The 13497-nt window shown below is 60.9% G+C and overlaps 2 protein-coding genes across 8 annotated transcripts in view; both read left to right on the top strand.

The window, feature by feature from the left end:
• NBEAL2 (neurobeachin like 2) overlaps positions 1-9047 on the top strand; it is a 30366-nt gene extending 21319 nt beyond the window's left edge. For 4 of the 5 annotated variants that reach the window (XM_059078153.2, XM_059078152.2, XM_067044450.1 and 1 more), the window contains 27 exons: positions 431-609; positions 704-863; positions 1104-1241; positions 1334-1690; positions 1778-1927; positions 2076-2233; positions 2385-2509; positions 2597-2732; positions 3208-3368; positions 3467-3783; positions 3884-3979; positions 4275-4399; positions 4484-4624; positions 4792-4922; positions 5039-5148; positions 5239-5356; positions 5464-5561; positions 5632-5748; positions 6317-6406; positions 6493-6602; positions 6767-6939; positions 7054-7148; positions 7402-7518; positions 7615-7773; positions 7850-7998; positions 8341-8476; positions 8561-9047. In XM_059078153.2, the coding sequence (XP_058934136.1) occupies positions 431-609; positions 704-863; positions 1104-1241; positions 1334-1690; positions 1778-1927; positions 2076-2233; positions 2385-2509; positions 2597-2732; positions 3208-3368; positions 3467-3783; positions 3884-3979; positions 4275-4399; positions 4484-4624; positions 4792-4922; positions 5039-5148; positions 5239-5356; positions 5464-5561; positions 5632-5748; positions 6317-6406; positions 6493-6602; positions 6767-6939; positions 7054-7148; positions 7402-7518; positions 7615-7773; positions 7850-7998; positions 8341-8476; positions 8561-8662 (3948 nt within the window). In that variant the 3' untranslated portion in view covers positions 8663-9047. Of the gene's footprint in view, positions 1-430; positions 610-703; positions 864-1103; positions 1242-1333; positions 1691-1777; positions 1928-2075; positions 2234-2384; positions 2510-2596; positions 2733-3207; positions 3369-3466; positions 3784-3883; positions 3980-4274; positions 4400-4483; positions 4625-4791; positions 4923-5038; positions 5149-5238; positions 5357-5463; positions 5562-5631; positions 5749-6316; positions 6407-6492; positions 6603-6766; positions 6940-7053; positions 7149-7401; positions 7519-7614; positions 7774-7849; positions 7999-8340; positions 8477-8560 lie in introns of those variants that run through there. The other variant, XR_010842591.1, reaches the window with a different exon arrangement.
• Positions 8763-12721, top strand: LOC131764119 (death domain-containing membrane protein NRADD-like). Of its 3 annotated transcripts, XM_067044451.1 has the most exons (6): positions 8763-9474; positions 10009-10060; positions 10703-10859; positions 11539-11728; positions 11850-11992; positions 12095-12721. In XM_067044451.1, exons 3-6 carry the CDS (start codon positions 10781-10783, stop codon positions 12361-12363), a joined length of 681 nt encoding a protein of 226 aa, XP_066900552.1. In that variant the 5' UTR covers positions 8763-9474; positions 10009-10060; positions 10703-10780; the 3' UTR covers positions 12364-12721. The 3 variants fall into 3 exon arrangements, with proteins under 3 accessions (XP_066900552.1, XP_066900553.1, XP_058933108.2); XM_067044452.1 differs by lacking the exon at positions 8763-9474 and having other exon boundaries at positions 9807-10060; positions 11812-11992; XM_059077125.2 differs by lacking the exons at positions 8763-9474; positions 10009-10060; positions 11539-11728 and having other exon boundaries at positions 10605-10859; positions 11790-11992.
• Positions 12722-13497: the final 776 nt, after the last annotated feature.

The following is a 13497-nucleotide window of genomic DNA, read 5'->3' as shown; positions in this document are numbered from 1 at the left end:
CCAGGCTTCAGAAGGCCCTCGAGAGCCTGTGAGGCAGGGACTTTACAGGGCCCATGGGCAGCATTGCTCTAAGGGTCCTGCCTTGTGCTTCTGGATCTGGGGATGGGTGTCTGCTTATTCTGTGGCATTCTTGCAGAGAATTCTAGGACAGTCCTTGAGGCCTGTGAGGACTGTGAGGTAACCGTGTGAACTGCCTCGTCTCCTCTTAGGAGTCCTGGAATCCCAGGATCCTCCCTGGAACTCGGGCAGTGGTTGAGGCCCACACCATCTGTTTAGGCCTTTAGCACCAGACTGGCTCGGCTGTTGGCCAAAGGCTCTGCTTCCTGCTGTCCCTACTAGTGGGTGGGCGGACGTGCTGAACAGGGATGGTAGTGGGGCAGTGATTGCCTCCCTCCCCAGCCTGCACCCCACACACCCACTGTGTCCGCAGCAAACCTGTGAGGAGGAGCTTTGTAACCTGCTCACCAACGTGCTGTTCTCGGTGACTTGGCGGGGAGTGGATGGCAGTGACGAGGCTGCCTGGCGGGAGCGCGGCCAGGTTTTCTCCGTGCTCACCCAGCTGGGGGCCTCGGCCACGCTTGTGCGCCCACCAGACTGCATCAAGCGCAGGTGAGGGGGTGACTCAGGAGGGGGAAGAGCCTTGGGGAAACCTGGGGCCAAGAAGGCGGTCAGGTAGACACCTGAGTCCCTCACCCCCCTCCAGCCTCCTGGAGATGATGCTGGAGTCAGCCCTGACCGACATCAAGGAGGCACCCCTTGGGGTCCTAGCCAGCCTCACCCAGCAGGCGCTCTGGCTGCTGCGCCTGCTGCAGGACTTCCTGTGTGCCGAGGGCCACGGTAACCAGGAGCTGTGGAGTGAGAAGGTATGACAGCTCAGAGGGGCACATGCTCAGTGTTCTTGTGCACCTGAGGGCATCTGGTCTGGGAGGTAGATGAGTACACGTATGCCGTCATGGGTGCATCAGCTCCAGTATCTGTGAGCGTAGGTTTATCTGTATGTACAAACCCTCCCTGGCCTCCAGCCCATACCTTACCTTGCTCTCGCCCCATGGGCTTTTGGCCTCCTCTGGTGATGGCTGCCTGGAATATATGGTGTGTGGCAGCTCTTTGAAGGTGTGTGCAGCCTGCTTGATCGCCTGGGGGCCTGGCTGCACCTGGCCAATGGCACATCAGATCTCCAAGAGATGGCACAGATCGGCCTGCGCCTCGTGCTTGGCTACATTCTGCTGGAGGACCCACAGGTGAGCACAGTGTGGGTGTGAGGGGAGGGTGTGTGGTGGGTATAGGGAACTCTGGGAGTAGCTGGTGACACCTCCACCCCTTCGGTCCACAGCTGCACGCCCAGGCCTATGTGAAGCTGCATGCACTGCTGCAGACTGCAGTGCCCATGCGCCGGGAGGAGGCTTGCTATGTGCTGTCCAAGCTGGAAGCGGTGCTGGCACGGGCGCTGAACACCCCACCCTCAGAGACCCCCACCGGGGACGGGGAGCACCCAGCTGCAGCCGCTGCTGCAGAGCGCTGCTCATGGCTGGTACCGCTGGTGCGCACACTGCTGAACCGTGCCTACGGGCCACTGGGGCTGCAGTGGGGGCTGCCTTCCCTGCCTCCCACCAACGGCAGCCCCACCTTCTTCGAGGACTTCCAGGCCTTTTGTGCCACCCCCGAATGGCGTCACTTCATCGACAAGCAGGTGCCTGGAGCAGGGGGCACGGGCAGAGAAGTGGGAGCTGGGGACCCACATCGAGCACCGTTCTCCTCTCCCTGTCCCATCCTCCAGGTGCAGCCCACCATGTCGCAGTTCGAAATGGACACCTACGCTAAGAGTCACGACCTCATGTCAGGCTTCTGGAATGCCTGCTACGACATGCTCATGAGCAGTGGGCAGCGGCGCCAGCGGGAGCGGGCACGCGGTCGCCGGGCCTTCCAGGTGTGCGACCTGAGGCGGGGGGCGGGGAGCTGCTCCACACGTGGGCCCAGAGGACGGCTGATGGGACGGAGTGGAGAAACAGGGACAGCACGTGAAGCAGCCAGCGGGACTCACCCGTTCCTCCCCCCTCCCCTCCCCACCTCCTCAGGAGCTGGTGCTGGAACCTGCACAGCGGCGGGCGCGCTTGGAGGGGCTGCGGTACACAGCGGCCCTGAAGCAGCAGGCAGCGCAGCACTCGACCGCCCTGCTGCACTGGGGGGCGCTGTGGCGTCAGCTCTCTAGCCCCTGTGGGGCCTGGGCCCTGAGGTGGGCGGGGCTCGGGGTGGAATCTGGGTGGGGTGGGGCTTGGGAGGGAGGAGCCGGGAGGGTGCCTTTGTGGGTGAAGCCTGGGAGGAACCCAGAGGTGTACAGCCTTCTGCCCCCCTGCCCGTGACCATCACTGGGGACATATCTGTAGGGACCCGCCCACCCCCCGGTGGAAGCTCTCCAGTGCGGAGACATACTCGCGCATGCGTCTGAAGCTGGTGCCCAACCATCACTTCAACCCTCACCTGGAAGCAAGTGCCCTACGCGACAACCTGGGTGAGAGGGTGTGCTGAGCTGGGTCCACCCAACCTCGTACGCCCTGTCCTGTCTTTCTCTGGCTGAGCACCCTTGGGCCCATTGCAGGTGAGGCCCCCCTGACACCCACAGAGGAGGCCTCCTTGCCTCTAGCAGTGACCAAAGAGGCCAAAGTCAGCAGCCTACCCGAGGAGCTGCAGGAAGACCAGCTGGGTGAGGATGAGCTGGCTGCGCTGGAGACCGCGTGAGTGGGGCTGGGAAAGAGCTGATTGTTGGGGGCAACGGGTCTGTTCCAGTGTGTGCTGGCCGGCGGTGGGATTGACTCCGGAGTCTGTTTCCCCTCCTGCTGAAAGGGATGGTCCAAAATCAGGTGGGGGTATTGGGCACAGCTATAAAAGGATGGATAGTTGCTCATTCATGGCTCGGCACCCCAGAGCAGGACTGAGAAACACAAACCAGACTAGGATGGGGGCCCATGGGAGCAGGCAGGGGCTGAATGAGGGAAGCTGGGGACGGGGGTTGGTGTCCTGGCAAGACATTCAGAGGCCCAGGTTTCGGGGCGGAGACTGTGGTCAGTCTGGACCCTGGGTAGCTCCTCCTCCTCTGGGAGTCATGAGCTGTGTACCTCATGACTTGGTGGCACTCCAAGAGTGTGGTCCTTGGACTGGTCAGAAAGGGGATCCCAGAGTCTGGTGCCTAAAGTGGGTGCTGGCCCCCAGGTTGGAGGCCGCAGAACTGGATGAGCAGCACGAGAAGCTGGTGCTGTCAGCTGAGTGCCAGCTGGTCACAGTGGTGGCTGTGGTCCCAGGGCTGCTGGAGGTCACCACACAGCACGTGTATTTCTACGACGGCAGCGCTGAGCGTGTGGAAACCGAGGAGGGTGTGTTCTGATGGAACGGGACGGAGGGACGGCAGGGATGGCTGGGGTCCGGTGGGGCCGGGGCGAGTGACTCCTGTACTCGCTGTCCGTCCCCACAGGCATCGGCCATGACTTCCGGCGCCCACTGGCCCAGCTCCGCGAGGTCCACCTGCGGCGTTTCAACCTGCGCCGTTCGGCGCTTGAGCTCTTCTTTATTGATCAGGCCAACTACTTCCTCAACTTCCCCTGCAAGATGGGTGGGGCCACGGCCTCATCTCCGTGCCAGGCCCCCAGGCCCCAACCCTGCCCCATCCCACCCCACACCCAGGTACGGAACCAGGTGTACTCGTGGCTCCTGCGCCTGCGGCCCCCTACCCAAGGCTACCTGAGCAGCCGCTCCCCCCAGGAGATGCTGCGTGCCTCAGGCCTTACCCAGGTGAGAGCCCTGGAGTGTGAGGATCGGGTGAGGTCAGGGCCCTGTGGTTGGGAGGAGGGCTGGCAGTCCAGCGGGCTCACCTCTTGCCTCTGCCCCCCAGAAATGGGTACAGCGTGAGATCTCCAACTTCGAGTACCTGATGCAACTCAACACCATTGCGGGGCGGACCTACAATGACTTGTCACAGTACCCTGTGGTGAGGGCCTGCTCCCCACCTCCCCCACCCCTCTGGTCCGCCAGTCCTGGTTCACCCAAGTGTGGGTTCTGATGGTGGGCCGAGCCCTGAGCTTGGTCCTGGGCGGGTGCTGTCTGAGGCCTGGCCTCTGTTCTCCCCCAAGGGAATCCTGTCCCAGACAGTCCCTCCGGCTCCCCTGCAGCCCCTCCATGTGATGCGTCCCCACCTGCGGGCTCCGCCCGTCTTCTTGAGGGTGAGGGCAGGGCAGGTAGGCCATCAGGACCCTCATGCAGCTCCTGCCCGGGTGGGCGGCCAGTTCCCCTGGGTCCTACAGGACTATGTGTCCCCAACGTTGGACCTCAGCAACCCAGTCGTCTTCCGGGACCTGTCCAAGCCCATTGGTGTGGTGAATCCCAAGCATGCCCAGCTTGTGAGAGAGAAGTGAGTGCCTGAGCGAGGCTGGGCTCGGGGGTTGGGATGGACAAGAGGAGGGCTTCTGCTGACTCCCCCCAACTATGGCTCTAGGTACGAGAGCTTCGAGGACCCAGCGGGCACCATTGACAAATTCCACTATGGCACCCACTATTCCAACGCGGCAGGTGTGATGCACTACCTCATCCGCGTGGAACCCTTCACCTCCCTGCACGTCCAGCTGCAGAGTGGCCGGTGCGGAGGGGCAGGCAGATGGTGCAGGGCAGGGCAGGGTGGATGAAGGGAAGAGGTGGGTCTTCCAGGCATCCTGGACCCTCTGGCTCCCTGCTTTCCTGCAGCCACACCTTCTCCCCCGCTGTCTCCCTTCTCTCCACCTCACTTTGGCCCGTGCCCCTCCCCAGCTTTGACTGCTCTGACCGGCAGTTCCACTCGGTGGCAGCAGCCTGGCAGGCCCGCCTGGAGAGCCCAGCCGACGTGAAGGAGCTCATCCCAGAGTTCTTCTACTTCCCCGATTTCCTGGAGAACCAGAACGGTAAGAGCTGGCGTGGGGGCGGGAGGCGTGGGGACGGAGAGCTCTGGTTGGGGGCGGTGGCCAGGGAGCAGGTGAAGATGGCGCAGAGAGACAGCTGACCCAGTCTTCTGTGCCAGGCTTTGACCTGGGCTGCCTGCAGCTGACCAACGAGAAGGTAGGCGACGTGGTGCTGCCCCCATGGGCCAGCTCTCCTGAGGACTTCATCCAGCAGCACCGCCGGGCTCTGGTGAGATGAGCACACGCAGACAGGCGGGCAGCCAGGCTTGGTGGCGGGGGTCAGCCGTTCCCGGACTGACTGCCTCCTCCCCGCCCCCAGGAGTCAGAATATGTGTCCGCCCACCTGCACGAGTGGATCGACCTCATCTTTGGTTACAAGCAGCGGGGGCCAGCTGCGGAGGAGGCCCTCAACGTCTTCTATTATTGCACCTACGAGGGTGAGCAGTGTCCTAGACTCAAGCGGGAGCCGGGGCACAGAGGAGGGGTGGATGCGGTGGGCACAGAGGGAGTCCCGACTGACCTGCCCTTCCTGTCTGATGCTCAGGGGCCGTGGACCTGGACCAAGTGGCAGATGAGCGGGAACGGAAGGCTCTGGAGGGCATTATCAGCAACTTCGGGCAGACTCCCTGTCAGCTGCTGAAGGTAAGGCCAGCTTGGAAGACAGTGGTCAGGGATGCCCTGGCCACAGTGCTGATCAGCCACTTGCCCACAGGAGCCACATCCGGCTCGGCTTTCAGCTGAGGAAGCAGCCCAACGCCTTGCACGTCTGGACACTAACTCACCTAGCGTCTTCCAGCACCTGGACCAGCTCAAGGCCTTCTTCGCAGAGGTGAGAGGAGGCAGGGTCTCGACTTCCTATTTGGTGAAATTCGTTTAATCCCACTGTCCTTACCAATCTCTTGGGGCAGATGGAAAACCTAAATCAAGGTCACTGATGCTAAGACATCTTAGAAAAAGAGGTAAACATCAGAGGAGATGGGAGTGAGGGAGAGTCAGGACAAGGTGTTGACTCACCTGACCATCCTGAGGGAGACCAGAAGGAGGGAGTCGGGCCTTAGATCCTCTCCCTCACCTTCCTATCTGCATCCCAGAATGCCCCCAAGTCTGATGTGTTTAGGCTCTTCTCTCCTCCTGCTAGCAGGCTCAGAGCCGTGGAGTAATGGGTTGGGATGACCACAGTTGAAACCAAGCTTGACACCCTGGAAGGATCTGCCTTATCCATCTGGTTTCTCACTCACTTTCTGAGATGCCCTGAAGGCACACTGGTCTCTGATGCCTATTTCTCTGAGGGACCTCTGTCTGTATGATGCCTAGCCTGTGACCCCTGGGGGCTGAGGGCCAGGGACTGAGTCGTGTTCCAGGGAGCAGGTGCTGTAGCCTTGCTCTGCCCTCTGCAGGTCATCAGTGATGGCGTGCCCCTAGTGCTGGCCCTGGTTCCCCACCGGCAGCCCCACTCCTTCATCACCCAGGGCTCTGCAGACCTGTTGGTAAGTGCACTGGGTGGGGCCCCATCTCAGCTCCATCACCTTTCTGACTCTGCCCCAAACCCACCTCTGTCCCCTCCTGCCCGCAGGTGACCGTGAGTGCCAATGGGCTGCTGGGCACCCACAGCTGGTTGCCCTATGACCGTAACATAAGCAATTACTTCAGCTTCAGCAAAGACCCCACCGTGGGCAACCCCAAGTAAGAGGGCTGTGGGCAGGGGTGGGCTCTAAATACCCAGCACCCCAAGTCATCTCCCCACCCAAACAGAATGAGGGCCAGCTGCAGGCTCTGGCCAAGATTTCTGAGGGCCTGGGTTCTCCTGTGTGGCCTGGCCTTACCTGTGGTCCTCCTCACTGGGTCAGGATGCAGCGACTGCTGAGTGGGCCTTGGGTGCCAGGCAGTGGCGTGAGTGGGCAGGCCCTGGCAGCAGCCCCAGACGGAAAGCTGGTGTTCAGTGGTGGCCATTGGGATGGCAGCCTGCGGGTGACTGCATTACCCCGGGGCAAGCTGTTGAAGCAGCTCAGCTGCCACCTCGGTATGTGCAGTCTTGGAGCTCGGGGTGTGCAGGTGGGAGTAGGGTTCCAAGGCTGGCCAGGGAGGGGGTAACCACTCTGTTTTGCTGGTACCCTCCCCTCCCCTCTCCATTCAGATGTAGTAACCTGCCTTGCACTGGACACCTGTGGCATCTACCTCATCTCAGGCTCCCGGGACACCACATGCATGGTGTGGCGGCTCCTGCAGCAGGTATGCTGGGTGGCAGCGCTCCGGGGCCCCCATAGTCCAGATCTGCAGTCCATCTGCCCCTCAGTGGGCCTCTCCAGTCCTGCCCTGCTCTCTTCCCCTTCCCTCTGCTACCATGAGCAAGTCTGGGGCTCCACAGCCCTCCAGCTCTCCGGCTTTGGACAAGACCTTAACTTTTCTGAGCTTTAGCCTTCTCACTCAGGGGCCAAGGTAGTGGGAGGCCCCAGTCCTGAGCCAGCTCCGGTGTTCCCCACAGGGTGGTCTCTCGGTGGGGCTGGCATCAAAGCCTGTGCAGGTCCTATACGGGCATGAGGCTGCAGTGAGCTGTGTGGCCATCAGCACTGAACTTGACATGGCGGTGTCTGGATCCGAGGTGTGTGTCTGCCTGTGTCCAGGGGAGGCTGTTTGCTGGGCACTGCCCCTGGAGCTCACACACCCCTGCCTAGCACCCTAAGCTGCCTTCCTGCAGGATGGAACTGTGATCATCCACACTGTACGCCGTGGCCAGTTTATGGCCGCACTAAGGCCCCCAGGAGCCACGTTGCCTGGACCTGTGTCCCATCTGGCGCTGGGGTCTGAGGGCCAGATCCTGGTGCAGAGCTCAGCGCGGGAGCATCTGGGGGCCCAGGTACAGGAAAGGGGTGCCCAGCCAAGATCGGGGTGGTTGGGATTCTGTCCTTGCTGACACCTCCTGCTTCCTGCAGGTCACCTACTCCTTGCACCTGTACTCGGTGAATGGGAGGTTACGGGCTTCACTGCCCTTGGTAGAGCAGCCCACAGCCCTCGCGGTGACGGAGGACTTTGTTCTGCTGGGTACAGCCCAGTGTGCCCTGCACATCTTCCATTTGAACAAGTGAGCCCCACTGTTTATGGGTTTGTGATCCTTCAGGGTGGTGGTCATTGGCAGAGGACACTAGGAGGTGCCCCCGTGGACCCACATCCCCTTTACATGTCTGTGGACACATTCTTCAAGGCCTCTCACCTGTCCTCCCATCCCCCAATGGGGAGATCTTGCCCTGGGCCTCCCTTAGCCACACACTTGTGGGAGGTCCCATTCTGTGTCAGGATTTTAATCGAGTCATCCTTCAAATGAGGACTGGGAGGTAGATGGGAGAATGGAGAGACAGTTATCTGCTGGATCAAAGCTTCCTTGTAGTTGCGAGTTTGTATATATGTATCCCCTCCCTCCCTCCAGACTGCTGCCGGCCGCGCCTCCCCTGCCCATGAAGGTGCCCATCCGCAGCGTGGCTGTGACCAAGGAGCGCAGCCACGTGCTCGTGGGTCTGGAAGACGGCAAGCTTATCGTGGTGGGCGCAGGGCAGCCCTCTGAGGTGAGTGTGAGGGCAGGGAGGGCCTCGAACGGGCTGGGGAAGCGACGGTCCTGGCTGACCCCAGCCTGCTCCTGCTTCTACCAGGTGCGCAGCAGCCAGTTTGCGCGGAAGCTGTGGCGGTCCTCTCGGCGCATCTCCCAGGTGTCCTCTGGGGAGACAGAGTACAACCCTGGAGAGGCACGCTGACAGCCTGCCCCGCCCCAGCCCGCCGCACAGCTCCGCCCCCCAGCGGGCTTCGCCACGGGGAGGGCCCCGCCCAGGAGTCCAAGGAGAGGGCGACGTCCAGCCCACACTGGGGCAGGGGGTGGGCGGGGCCCCACCTCTGCCCAGCTCAGGGATTGGTGGGCGATGTCACTCCAGGAAGTCCCGCCCCTCGCCGGCAGAGGGGCCGCCCGGAGTCCCAGCGCTGGCCTTAGCAGCCGCACAGCACTTTTTGCACAGCCTGGGGTGGGGAGCCCAGGTTCCCCCCAAGTCCCCGTCCCGGCAGAGCACTGGGGCCGGGCCGTGGCCTTAATCCGAAGGGCGGCCCTGCACTCTCGCATCTCAGCAATAAACCTGGACTAGTTTTGTAGCTGTTCCGCCTCCAAGCATGTGTGCACGCGCGGCGTCTCAACCCGCCCTGGCCACAGTCCCGGGCTAGCGTGCCCCTGGTCCATGAGCACCTGCGGCGACCCGTCCCCTCCCCAACCACACCGCCCCTGTCCCTAGGGGCCCCGGCCGCTGTTTCTCTGGCAGCTGCACGCAGCCCCCCTTCGGGCTCACCACTCACCACCACGGCGTGTGTGCATTCTGGGGCCGGGCGGGGCAAGATCGTGGGCGGCCCCGCCCACTCGGTGTCCAGCCCTCCTCCTGTCCGCGCTGCAGCTTTAGCCTCGGGCGGGTAAGAACCTGGTATCCACAGGGACTCCGCTCTGTCTTCCCGGCCGGCCCAAGGCCTGGAGGCCCCGTCCAGCCCGGCTGAGCAGATCCTGGGACCCGCGGAGGGTCGGGCCCCACAGGTCAGAAGCGTGTTGGGGACAGAGCTTCGGGTCTTTCTGGACGGAGGGAGCCGAGACTGCCTCTCTGCCCCCCACTTCTAGACCTGAAATCCTGTGCGGTTGTGGTCTGGCTTCTGGGTTGGATTGCCTGTGGGAAGTCGGGGTAGTATGGGCGTGTGTGCATATTCTGTGGGCCTCGAGATGGGTGTGTGTGGGAGTTGGTAGAGGCTCCGGTCCCACAGCTCGGGGTGGGTCAGGCACAAGGCTTGGCTGTCTCTGCGAGCGTTAGTCACAAGCTCACCCGCCAACCCGGATCCAGAAAGGGCCCCTTATGTGGTAAGTGACACAAATGTACATACACATCTTTCAGGTGGCAAGGGTCACCACAGCCTCAGTGCCAAACCCACTTGCCGACTGTGTGCTTTGCCATACACATGGGCCTCTGGCCTTGTGGAGGGAAGTGAGTTTGGAGTGCCTGGGTGGGACCAGGTGGGATGTGGATGTGGTGGGAATTGGAGGACCTTTCCCCAGGTCTCATCTCTGTCCCTTTTCCAGGCAAAATCCCCTCCTCTGCCCAGACCAGGGTCTCTTCCCCGGGCCTCAGGAGGTAGGTCCCAGCAGGATCAGCCTTGTAAGTACAGATGGGTCCTGGATTGAGTGTTCTTCAGGTTTCTGGCCTCCAGGCCCTCTCCAAATTCCCAGATGAGAAAGGACCAGGGGGGCCTCTGGGCCCACATGCCGTCTGCCCTTGCTGAACCCACCAAGGAACCCTCCTGTCGAGCCCCTGAGCAGGAGGTGAGGGCTGGACACTGACCCTAGAGGCAGGAGTGGGAGCTTCGTCACTCCAGGGACTATGCTCTTGCTGAGAACTTTGGAAAGCCCCCTACCAGCCAGGAAGTCTCTACCTGGCTCTGGCTTAGATGGGGATGGGAGTCTCCCCATGCCATCCCTGGACTCAGACCAGGGGTTTGCCATGGTCTTTGAGACACGGTGGTTTCCAGTGTGCCCTTTTCCATCCAGAGCTGCAATATGGTCTCCTCCCGCTTTGGCCAGCTGGAGCCAGCAATATCACTTCCATCCCATTTGACACTGGAGGAAACTGGTCCAGATTGGTGACTGGGGAGATTGAGGGGGAGGTACCCAGCCCTGGAATGAATCAGGATGAAGTGAGCCAGGAAAGGGGGACAGACTACCCCAAGGGACTCCTGACTTCAGTCTTGAGGAATTTCCCCCATGTCCCTATACACAGCCCCTTCTGGACTCAGAGAAGTCTCCCAGCTCCTTTTTCTGAGTGCTGCCCATGACATTCCAAGCCCTTCTCTAAGAGATGCAGGCACTGGGGGCACTGCTAGCTGGCAGGACCATGCTTCACAACTCCAGCCACAGGAAAGGCGTGGTCCATGTGGGTAAGTACTTCTTGATCCAGATTTTGGACACTGAGAGGGTAGGATGAGAGGTATCCATGGGCCCCTGGCCTTGCAGGCCACGCACAAGTCCAGTCACAGGCTTTGGAGTCCCTGTTTCTTGTGCCCTTCTTGCACTGGATTGTGGGGATAACTGGCCTGCAGGCAGAAGTTAGCAGCAGCATTTCCTTGCCTTCCGGGTCAGTTTTATTTTGCAAAAATCTACAAGGTCTCCTGTGCACAGAGGCTCCCACAGGGACCAAAACGAATCAGTGAGCTCTCACAGTCCAGAGTTGGTGGGGGAGACAGGACACACTTTAGTGCCATAGTAGGCAGAGGAGATGCACCAGGAGCCAGAAAAGGGAGCCTGGGAGAGATCAGGAGAGACTTCCCAGAGTAGGAGATTTCCTGCCAGTTTGTCAGATGGCAAAGGTAGACCAGCAAGAGCAGAGGTCTGGAAGCCTGGAGAAGGTACATCAGGGAAGGGCTAGGTGTCCAAGAGTGGCGAGCCAAGGGGAGGCTGTGGGAGATGAGGGTGGGGAACGAACCAGTCAGCTTTTGACGCCATGGTATGAACTTCTGACTCTACACAGTAGGGACTATGGTTTCCAGTCTTTCTAGCAGCAAAGTCTTATGTCTGCTGCCTCCTTGCCCCTGATCTTGTCTGTCCTTTCCTCCACAGATAAGTCCTGGAGGGAGCAGGACAGGGACAGGGAAGGGGTGTTGGTAGGGGCAGGGGGAGCCCTGGCCCCCGGTACCTCCTCCCCATTCCCCCCTGAGCCTCCAGGGGCCTTGGGCAGCAATATCCCTGTCTACTGTGCCCTCCTGGCTTCTGTGGTCCTCGGTCTGCTTGCCTACGTGGCCTTCAAGTGGTAGGTGTGGTCTGGGCATTGCCCTCTGGTAACCTCCCTCCCTGTCTGGGCTCCCAACCAGCTCCCTCTCTGTCTCCGTGAAGGCTGGAGCAGGCTGGCAGGTTCCCCCTGCTCCCCACAGCTCGTGCTCATGTAAACAAAGACAGCAGCTGGCCAAAGCTCAGACTGCAGAGCTGGGGGCCTTCAACAGGGACCAGATGCATGGGGAGAGCAGTGTCTTCCGGGACTCTCCTAGCAGCCTGGAGCCCTGTGTCCCCAGCCAGGGTGAGCCCCTTTCCCCAAACTGTAGTCCTTCAGACCTACCTAGCTCTGCCCCACCACAAAGCCTGCCTAACCCTCACGTGTCCCTCATGTCTCCCATCCCAGGGCCACATCCTGAACTTGGCTGCTGGCTTTACCTCCATCTCCCTCGGCAGCAGCAGGAGGAAGTGGAACAGCTCCTGGAGGCGTCGGGTGAACCCGACGCAGGCTGGCGGGGCCTAGCGGGCCACCTGGGCTACCAGGCTGAGGCAGTGGAGACCATGGCTCAGAGCCAGGCGCCAGCCTATACCCTGCTGAGGTACTGGGCTGTCCAAGAAGGCAGTGGTGCCAGCCTTAAGGGTGCTAGCAGATGCGCTGGCTGTCCTGGGCCGTGAAGATATGGTCCAGGCCCTGGGCCCACTGGTTGAGGACTGCTCCGTGGTGTGACGCTCCACAGCCTGGCCTCTCAGGGAATCTGCTGTGGTACTCCCTCCACCCCCAGCTCATACACCTTCCCTTTCACGGGCTTCCAGGCATTGGTGACCTCGGCCTGCTGTTCTGGGGGGACACGGAAGACCCAGGCACCACTCACCTCCCCTCGCCCTACATTCCTTCAGGACAGGGACCAGGATATTGGGGGGAGGGGTTGATAGTGAGGAGCAGTCCTGCTCTCCTGATCCCCACTCCACCTCCCCTTAGGCCTCAACTGTTTTTTCTACTTTTGTATCCCATACTAAAGGCAACTTTGGACTATTGTCCTGGCTCTGTCTGGTTCTGTGGGCCTGTGAGACAGTTGGGTAGCTATGTGGCAGAGGCCCAGAAAAAGGATGGGATCCCTAGAAGGTGGGAGGAGCCCCTGAGTTGGCAGGCAGTGTGTGCCCGCAGAAGATGTGTGCACTCTGGGGGCAGAGTAGTTCACATCCTGCATCTGCCATTCACTGGCTGAACTGTGTTAGGAAGCATTTTACCTTTTTGAACTTCAGCTTCCTTAGCTGGAGAACAATAAACAGACTGGCACATTCAGAAGCCTCCCACCAAGACTCTCAGGCCTTGGGTTTAAGACCATTTTCCTGACTTGTGCTGTGACTAGCCTGAAGGGCTGGAAGCCTGCCCCACCCCTAGGCAGAAAGCAAGAGGTGGTTCAGAAGCAAAGTGAACTGCCTCTGAACTGGTCCTGGGAAGCTAGTTACCAAGGGCCTCAGGTCATCTCTAGGTGAGGAAAAGGAAGAAAGTGTTCTTTCAAGACCCGTACTCCAGACTCGGAAGAGGGAGGTCCAAACATGCTTCCACACAAGCCAAGGACAGGCAGGTCATCCCAGCTACCTGAGGGGCTGTTGAGGACAGAGCATCTGCAGCCAGACCACCTGCACCCCTCGCATATGCCCACCCTCAATGGAGGAGCAGGCAGGTCAGCTACTGTGCCTTTGGAGGGGGTTGCTACAGCAGACGGGTCCTGCCTAGGAAGAAACAATGGCTGCCATCCTGGTAGCCATCAGGATCAGGGCACTTAAGAAGCACAGTCACCTAAA

Source organism: Kogia breviceps, chromosome 10 (assembly GCF_026419965.1).
Source record: "Kogia breviceps isolate mKogBre1 chromosome 10, mKogBre1 haplotype 1, whole genome shotgun sequence".
In the NCBI taxonomy this organism is placed as follows: Eukaryota; Metazoa; Chordata; class Mammalia; order Artiodactyla; family Physeteridae; genus Kogia; species Kogia breviceps.
This window is presented reverse-complemented; position numbering and strand designations above follow the sequence as displayed.

Coding starts and splice junctions, on each gene's coding strand:
- LOC131764119 (XM_067044451.1), top strand. CDS start 10,781: ATGCAGGCACTGGGGGCACTGCTAGCTGGCAGGACCATGCTTCACAAC. Junction 11,729..11,849: donor GCCTACGTGGCCTTCAAGTG/GTAGGTGTGGTC, acceptor TGCTCCCCACAG/CTCGTGCTCATGTAAACAAA. Junction 11,993..12,094: donor GCCCTGTGTCCCCAGCCAGG/GTGAGCCCCTTT, acceptor CTCCCATCCCAG/GGCCACATCCTGAACTTGGC.